This window comes from Artemia franciscana, chromosome 8 (assembly GCF_032884065.1).
Source record: "Artemia franciscana chromosome 8, ASM3288406v1, whole genome shotgun sequence".
NCBI classification, from domain to species: domain Eukaryota; kingdom Metazoa; phylum Arthropoda; class Branchiopoda; order Anostraca; family Artemiidae; genus Artemia; species Artemia franciscana.
This window is the reverse complement of record NC_088870.1, coordinates 9,716,830-9,725,970: the sequence shown is the minus strand read 5'-3', so window position 1 is coordinate 9,725,970 and position 9,141 is coordinate 9,716,830. Positions and strand designations below refer to the sequence as shown.

At 32.9% G+C, this 9,141-nt stretch overlaps 1 protein-coding gene across 1 annotated transcript in view; it reads right to left on the bottom strand.

The window, feature by feature from the left end:
- Positions 1 to 241: 241 nt before the first annotated feature.
- LOC136029958 (caspase Dronc-like) overlaps positions 242 to 9,141 on the bottom strand; it is a 58,558-nt gene continuing 49,658 nt past the window's right edge. Inside the window, exon 4 of the mRNA XM_065708512.1 lies at positions 242 to 932. Within this exon, the coding sequence (XP_065564584.1) occupies positions 715 to 932 (218 nt within the window). The 3' untranslated portion in view covers positions 242 to 714. The remainder of the gene's footprint in view (positions 933 to 9,141) is intronic.

Here is a 9,141-nt window from a genome sequence, read left to right as displayed (position 1 = left end):
CTTTATGAACATACCGATGTTTATCTGTTTTGCAGAAGAACTTTTTTTTGCTTGATAAAGCAGTTATTTGCTTGGTGACACATGTTTATGCCGTGCTGAAATATTTTGATTTAACTAATGAAAATGACTAAGACAAAAAACTTTATAAAACCTACGAAAGTGAAAAAAAAACCAAAAAAAAACCGTTGTTTTGTTTGTATCGACAAGTATGATGATAACATGACAATAATGTTGTCTATGCAGTAACATTTTTTGACTATACTCTTGTCTCTTCAATTTCGTGTCGATAGTACACGCGGAATGTCAGAAGATACCAAAAATACAAATTATTGATAAATATTGATAGATTTACAGACAGGTATGACTCAGGTGTAGTGAATTCATTTTTTTTTCTTATATGAGCTCTTTGTAAATGAACATAGAAACTGCCTTCCACCCAGTCGCACGCAAAAATTAGGGATGCTTATACTGACCGTTTTGGTAACCATAGAACAATTGATAGCTAATTGGTTTAATGGAAAACAGTCTTTATAGTCTTTGCATTTTCAATTAAATATTCATCTATCAATTTGCCTTAGCCTTATAAAAGATTCAAGAGCGTGCACTCTATTAAAAGTTTGGTAGTTTCGGAGAAAGTCTTATGAACGAGCAAATATGTCTTGTAAAAACAAAGAAAATACACTCTCTGAATTTAAGGTAAATATTTTAATACACTTATAAACCTGGGTAAAGAAAAAGCTTTTTGTTCATGCCCCGTTTTGTTACCTCTAAAGTTTGTACTTGACCTTCAGGCCCTATTCTACGACTAAGTGCTTTGTCTGTAAGATCAAAGAGAGTTAATACATCTTGATTACAGGCATTCGATCTAAACACCTCACACAGCTCCTCGATGAACCACGTCCCCCTCGATGAATCGCGGAGTGAAGCATATCCTGAAAATATTATAAATGTATTTAAGAGATAACTTTGAAAAAAAGAATAGGAGGTGAAAACCTACGTAAAATTTTCTTCAACATAAATAGTAAGGTGTGCTTATGACTAGATAAAAAATTTGGATCATTCGCTATCTATTGTAAAGTATTTGTATTTTTAACACTTTGCAGTAACTTTTCTCAACATTGATAAAAATAAAGAACAAATCGCAATAGAAATTAAGATGGTAGAATAGAAATAAAAAAAAAATGAATATTTAGCAGATATTGAATTTAATTTCTGTAAATCCAAGGGGTTCAAGTTTTTTCTTGGATTTTTTTCCTTTCTTCTAATTTTGTAAATATACTAAAGATTTTGATGATATTTTGTTTTCAGTAAAGAGAAAGTGATGTAGAAAGCTTTAGATCTTGTACACTATGGTGACAAATTGGAGCCAGTCTTTGGTTTCTATAAGGTTTTGTTTGTTTTAAATTTGACTTTAGTAGACAGTTTAATTTTGTTTGTTTTAAGATTTATTGATTCATCTATATCCCTTTGTGTTTGGTAATTTCTGATATTTTTAAAATTGGTTCATTATAGGAATTTCTGCTTCGATTAAATTTAATAAAGCTCTTTGCTTTTCTTCAAACCCTTATTTTCAGAGAAACTTTAACAGTAATTTCTGCTCATTTTTTAATACCAAAGTGTTTAATAAAAAAAAAAAAAAATATATTTCACTGGTCTTTCAGGTCTGAAATTTTTCTGACTGAAATTTGAATTCTTCACTTGTATAATGTAACCAGAGTGTTTGGTTTGATTATCTTCACTATAATTAATGCATATTTTTTTTTCGGTTCTAAGTTAAGTTTTGGAACTCTTTTGAACTAAAATTTTTGAGTAAACAGTTATTTAAAGCAAACTAATCAAAAGAACAGTAGTGGGAAAATGCTAAAAATATTAAATATAAATGAATTTTAAAGGGACAAATAAATATATTTCAGAAATGGGCTATCACTGAGCTTTATTTATTTCTTACTCTTTAATCTCTTTTATTTGTGAATTTGATGTGAGCGTTGAGTTGGCATGGTATAGAAAAATATTCTGACAACATATATGTACATAATATCTTTAGATTGCGATTTAACAAAAATAGTTTTTTTCAACCAACAGTATGGAACAATAATAAAACTAAAAAAAAGAATTTATTACGTAAATGAAGGGGTATGCTCCCTCCTCAACGCCTTGCTCTTTGCGTTAAAGCTTTTAGGAATTAAAAAAAAGCTTCTTACGGTTCTAATTAATCAAACCTTGTTTTTCAGGATTCGTTCTTGAAGAATTGAAACAGAATTTAAACTTTAACGTAAAGAGCTTAGGTATTGAGAAGGATTAAACCCCCTTCATATACGTAACAATTTCAGTTAGTTTTAAGTTTTAATGCAGCTCCTAACTTTCAGTTGAAAAAACTGGTCTTTTTTTATTTAATTTCTGATCGTTTTTTAAGTAATGGCAAGAAATCCGGCTCCACCTTGAAAAAAAATACCTCCTACCCACGGATATATCCTCAAGATAATTCAGTCCTGGTGAAACATTACTCCGGATAATTACCCTTATTATTTCCACATGTAAAATCGAATCGGAAAAGAGAAAGCAAGACAGGAAGAATTTTGCATAGGAATTCTGGCACATTCCCCTAGTGTAAAATCTCCCCTAAAAATTTCACCCCCTGAATACTTCCCTCCCCAAGGAAAATTCTCCTCTTGTAAAATCCTAATAAGCAGAGACTTAGCCGCACATTCCCAAAAAACGTCTGCACACTCCCCAATAACAAATAGTAACAATAGGTACAAGAAAATACATAAGCAATGGAAAAATTTTACAACTTCGAGCTTTCCCCAGGGGCTGTAAGGGGTCAAGTTACCTCCAAAGTCATAGTTATTCCGTTTTTAACGATGCTGAACAAAATGACTGTCTCAAAGTTTTGATTTCGGGGAACAACGGACCTGGGAGGGGCTTAGTTGTCAAATTTCTTGGTCACTTTAAAAGGACACTAGAACTTTTAAATTCCGTTCGAATATGCCCTCTCCCAATATTATAGAACTACTGATTCGATCGTACCAGGAAAAAACGAATTAACAAGCATCCGTGATCTTATTTCTGGTAAAAATCTTATGATGTGAGTTTCATTAACACTATTTGAGTTTTAAGAGTTGTTCGCCCCTTTTTTCCGAAATATGGCAAATTTTCTCAGGTTCAAAGCCTTTGATAGGTAAAACTAAACTTAATAAAACTGATATATTTGGAATCATCATGATTTAGCCATTTCTTTTGATATATCTATTGGTATCAAAATTTAGTTTTTTAAGATTTCTAGTTACTATTGAGCCTTGTCCCTCCTTACTAACAGTTTGTTACCATGAACTTATAGTTGTTTCACCATTCCCTTTTCAATTAAACAGCCAGTGATAACTAAAATTTATGAAGGAGGGACTCAGCTTAATAGTAACCGAAATTCTAAAAAACGGAATTTTGATATTAAGAGAAACATCAAAATAACCGACTTATTATTCTAATTTCAAATGTATAGGATTCATCACGTTCATCACAAGCTAAGAGCATGAGAAAAATTGCCTACTTTCGGAAAAAGAAAATTATATCCACTAAAATTAAGGGAATCTTTTATATATATATATATATATATATATATATATATATATATATATATATATATATATATATATATATATATATATATATATAAAGCAGTTAATGGTAACGAATTGTAAAAAGGAGTGATCCGGCTCTATAGTGAATGACACTTGAAAAAATGGGATTTTGATGCTAATAGATACGTAAAAAGAATGGGATTTTTATGCTGATATAAAATATATAAGTTTCATCAGGTTTAGTCTTACTTATCAAAAGTTACGAGCCTGAAATAATTTGCCTTATTTTGGAAAATAGGGAGGAAGACCCCCTAAAAGTCATAGAGGGCACCTAGACCCCCTCTCACGCTCATTTTTTCCAAAAGTCAACTGGTCGAAATTCTGAGATAGCCATTTTATTCAGTATAGTCGAAAAACCTAATAACTATGTGTTTGGGAACGACTTACTCCCTCACAGTCCCCGGGGGAGGGGTTACAAGTTTAAAAACTTTGACGAGTGTTTCAAACAGTTCGTGGCGACCCAGTTAGGAGCGACCCGCCTCAATAGTACACAAAACTCTAAAAAACGGAATTTTGATACTAAAAGATATATCAAAAGAATTAGATTTTCATAGTGATTTTAAATATATAAGTTTCATCAAATTTAGTCTTTTTAATCAAAAGGTACGAGCCTGAGAAAATTTGCCTCATTTTGAAAATAAGGGTAAACACCCCCTAAAAAGTCATAAAATCTTGACGAAAATCACACCATCGCATTTAGCTTATCAGAGGACCCTATTGCGAAAATTTCAAGCTTTTATCGACAAAAATGTAGAATTTTATATTTTTTGCCAGAACACAGATCACGGGTGCGTGTTTATTTATTTTTTTTTGCCCAGGGTTCATTTTATCGACCAAATGGTTCTAGAATGTCGCAAGAGGGCTCATTAGAGCATAAATGAAAATTTCCAGTGCCCTTTTTAAGTGACGAAAAATATTGGAGGGCACCCAAGCCCCCTCCCACTCTCATTTTTTCTCAAAGTCAACGGATCAAAATTTTTAGACAGCCATTTGTTCGGAATAGTCGAAAAACATAATAACTATGTCTTTGGGGATGACTTACTCTCCCACAGTCCCCAGGGGAGGGGCTGCAAGTTTCAAACTTTGACCAGTCTTTACATACAGTAATGGTTATTGGGAAGTGTACAAAAGTTTTCAGAGGGATTTTTTGGTTTTAGGGGGGGGATTTAAGGAAAGGGGGATATATGGGAAGATCTTTCCTTTGAGGAATGTGTTATGGGGGAAGAGAAATTCAATGAAAAGGGAGTAGGATTTTCTAGCATTACTATAAAAAAAATAAACATAAAAACAATTTTCAGTTGAAAGTAAGGAATAGCATTAAAACTTAAAGCAAACAGAGATTATTATGCATATGAGGGGCTCTTCTTCTCCTAAGTACCTCGGTCCTTATGCTAAAGTATTTTTAGTAATTTCAACTATTTACTCTACGGCCTTTCTGATTCAGGGGTTATTCTTAAAGAATTGGGACAAAACATCAGATTTAGTGTAGAGAGCGAGGTATTAACGAGGGGACAAACCCCATCATATACATAATAAAAATATAAGAATATAGAAGTTTGTTACGTAAGTTAATTCTCGAGTTATGTATATTTTTTACTAATAAAAACATTCGTTAAAAATGAAAAGTTCTAGTTGCCTTTTTAAAAAACAAAAAATTAGAGACCAAATAGGCATCATTCCCAACCCTTATTTATCAAAACCGTCTGATCAAAACAAAGAGACAGCCATTCAGCCATAAAAGAATTAATATCCAAATTTCATTTTAATAATTTAAGGGTGGAGAGCCAAAATCAAACATGCATTAATTCAAAAACGTTCAGAAATTAAATAAAAAAAACTATTTTTTTAACTGAAAGTAAGGAGCAACATTAAAACTTAAAACGAACAGAAATTAATCCATATATGATAGGGGCTGTTCCCTTTTCAACACCCTACTCTTTACGCTAAAGTTTTTTACTGTTTAATGATGTAGAATTGAGAAAAAGAGTCAAACTTTAGCGTGAAGAGCGGGGCGTTGAGAAGGGAACAGCCCCTTTCCTACACAGAGTAACTTCTGTTCGTTTTAAGTTTTAATGTCACTCCTTACTTTCAGTTAAAAAAAGAAGTTTTTTATTTAATACATATAGTAATGGTTATTGGGAAGTGTACACACGTTTTCAGGGGAATTTCTTTCTTGGATAAGCAGGGGTTTGAGGGGAGGGGGTTACTTGGGAGGATCTTTCCATGGAGGAATATGTCATGCTTGGAGAGAATTTCCATGAAGGGAGCCCTGGATTTTCTAACATTACTTAAAAAAAAAAAAAAAACAATGAAAATAAAAATATGAAAAAAAATTTTCAACGGAAAGTAAGGAGCAGCATTAAAACAAAACTAATGGAAATTATTACGCAAATGTGGTGTTCATCTCCTCCTAAATAACAGCTCTTTACGCTATAGTATTTTTAGTAATTTCAACTATTTCTTCTACGGCCTTTGTGATTCAGGGGTCGTTCTAAATGAATTGGGACAACATTTAAGCTTTAGTTTAAAGAGCAAGGTATTAAAGAGGGGTCAAACCCCCCTCATATACGTAATAAAAATATACCAATATAGAAGTTCGTGACGAAAGTTGATTTGGAAATTACTTATTTTTCTTATTAATAAAAACATTCATATAAAATAAAGGATCTAGTTGCCTTTTTAAGTAACCAAAAGATTGAAGGGTTACTAAGCCTCCTCTCCCATTCTTTTTTTTATCAAAATTGCCCGATCGAAAAACAAAGAAAAAGCCATTTAGGCAAAAACAAATATGCAAATTTCTTTCTAAGTATTCTTTTGCGGAGAGCCAAAATCAATACATGCATTAATTCAAAAACGCTCAAAAATTAAATTAAAAAGAACAAGTTTTTTAATTATTGATATTAATCTATATATATAAAAATGTAGTGTCCGTCCGTCCGTCTATCTGTTACACTATCTTTACCGTTACACCGTTACACGTTATTACCGTTATTACCGTTACACGAGCTCAAAAAATTGAGGCTCTTTTTAAATTTTATTAAATTCCTTAAAATGTTAAAAACTGAAAAGCTTAAAACAGAAAACCAAAAGTTTGAAGTTTAATCTATATATATAAATTAAATAAAAAAAAACAAGTTTTTTAAAATGAAAGTAAGGAGCGACATTAAAACTTAAAACGAACAGAAATTACTCCGTATGTGAAAGGGGCTTTTCTTCCTCGACGCCTCCCTCTTTACGCTAAAGTTTGACTCTTTCTCTTAACTCTACTTTTTAAAACAGTAAAAACTTTAGCCTAAAGAGCGGGGCGTTGAGGAGGAAAAGCCCCTTTCATATACGGAGTAATTTCTGTTCGTTTTAAGTTTTAATGTCGCTCCTTACTTTCATTAAAAAAAAACTTTTTTTATTTAATTTCTGGACGTTTTTTAATTTATGCATGTTTTGATCATGGCTCTCCACAAATAGATAATTAAAATGAAATTTGCATGTTCATTATCTTTTTGGCTAAATGGCTTTCTAATAGTTCTAATCGGAAGATTTTGAGAAAAAAGTAGAGAGGGAGGAAGCCTATTTGCCCTCCAATTTTTTGACTACTTAAAAAGGCAACTAGAACTTTTAGTTGTTTTACGAACATTTTCATTAGTAAAAACATACGTAATTTACGAATTAACTTACGTAACGAACTTCTATATTCGTATGTTTTTATTGCGTATATGAGGGAGTTCACCTCTCGTTGATACCTTGCTCTTTACACTTAAGCTTAAATTATGTCCCAATTCCTTAAGAATGACCCTTGAATCACAAAGAATAAATAGTTGAAATTACTAAAAATACTTTAGTGTAAAGAGCGAGGCATTGCGAGGAGGTAAACCCCTCATATGCGCAATAATTTCTGCTCGTTTTAAGTTTTAATGCTGCTCCTCCCTTTCAGTAAAAAAAACTTTTCATTTTTATTTTTTCATTTTTTTTTAAAATGCTAAAAAATCCTTCATTGAAAGTCTCTTCCCCCGTGAGAAGTTTTTCCACGGAAATATCCTCCCACTTAAACCCCCCCCCCCCCACCTCAACTCTCCCTCCCAAACCAAAAAATCCCCCTGAAAACGTCCGTATACTTCCCAGCAACCATTACTGTATGTAAACACAGGTCAAATATTGTAACTTGCAACCCCTCCCCCGTAGACTGCGGGGTTGTAAGTCGTCCCCAAAGAAATAGTTATTAGGTTTTTTGACTATGGTGAATAAAATGGCTATCTCAGAACTTTGATCCGATGACTTTGGGGAAAAATTAAGCGTGGGAACGGGCCAAGGTGCCCTCCAATTTTTTGGTCACTTAAAAAGGGCACTAGAACTTTCCATTTCCGTTAGAAGGAACCCTCCCGCGAAATTCTAGGACCACTGGGTTGATTCTGTCACCCCTGGGGAAAAAAAAAACAAATAAACACGCATCCGTGATTTGTCTTTTGGCAAAAAATGTGACATTTCACATTTTTGTAGATAGGAGCTTGAAACTTCTACAAGAAGGTTCTCTGATACGCTGAATCTAATGGTGTGATTTTTATTAAGATTGTATGACTTTTAGGGGGTGTTTTACCATATTTTCTAAAATGAGGGAAATTTTCTCAGGCTCATCACTTTTGATAAGTAAGGTTAATCTCAATGAAAGTTATATATTTTTGAGGCTCTTTTTAAATTTTATTAAATTGCTTAAAATGTAAAAAATTGGTGATTGCACAAATATTTCAATATATTTTGACAATAGATTAAAGTAATTCGAAAACGTCAGTTATATATCAAAAATAAAGTGTCAATTAACGTCAAAAAGAAATTATTATTAAATTGCTTAATATGTAAAAAACAGGTGATTGCACAAATATTTCTATATATTTTGACAATGGATTAAAGCAATTCGAAAACATAAACCAATTTACGTCATCAATTTGATCCAAAAATGACATAGCGTTGCCGGGACCCAGAACACAAGGGGCAATGAAAAGATATATATAGAACCCTGCCCCGTGCCATTCTGGGGCCCGAAGGGACCGGTGGCAAAGCCGTTAGGACCCAGCACTATCTGTGGTTAGAACACGAGGGACAATGAGAATCCATATATAGAAGCTTGCCGCTTGCCATGAAGGGGCCCGGCGGGACCCAGCACTGTCTGCGGTTAGAACACAAGGGAAAATGGGAATCCATAGATAGAGGCCTTCCACGTCCCAGCTAGTTTATGATATTAATTAGAGACGTGGGTGTTACATCATAATTATGCAAATTTAAATGAGAGTGATTGTATCGTTTATTTGATCCATTGCCCAGAGCCAATGAAGAGACCATTGGATGACATAACAAGAAATGAATTACCACATATAAGCCATGACTGTTCTAGGAATGTGACATTTTGTGCCTCATGTGTTGCAGTAAAAGTGAGAATCTATTTTTTCGTAACAAACGTCTATATTTTTCAAGCAAACGCAACTTGTTTGGAAGCTTGGATTTGATTATTCTCATCTCG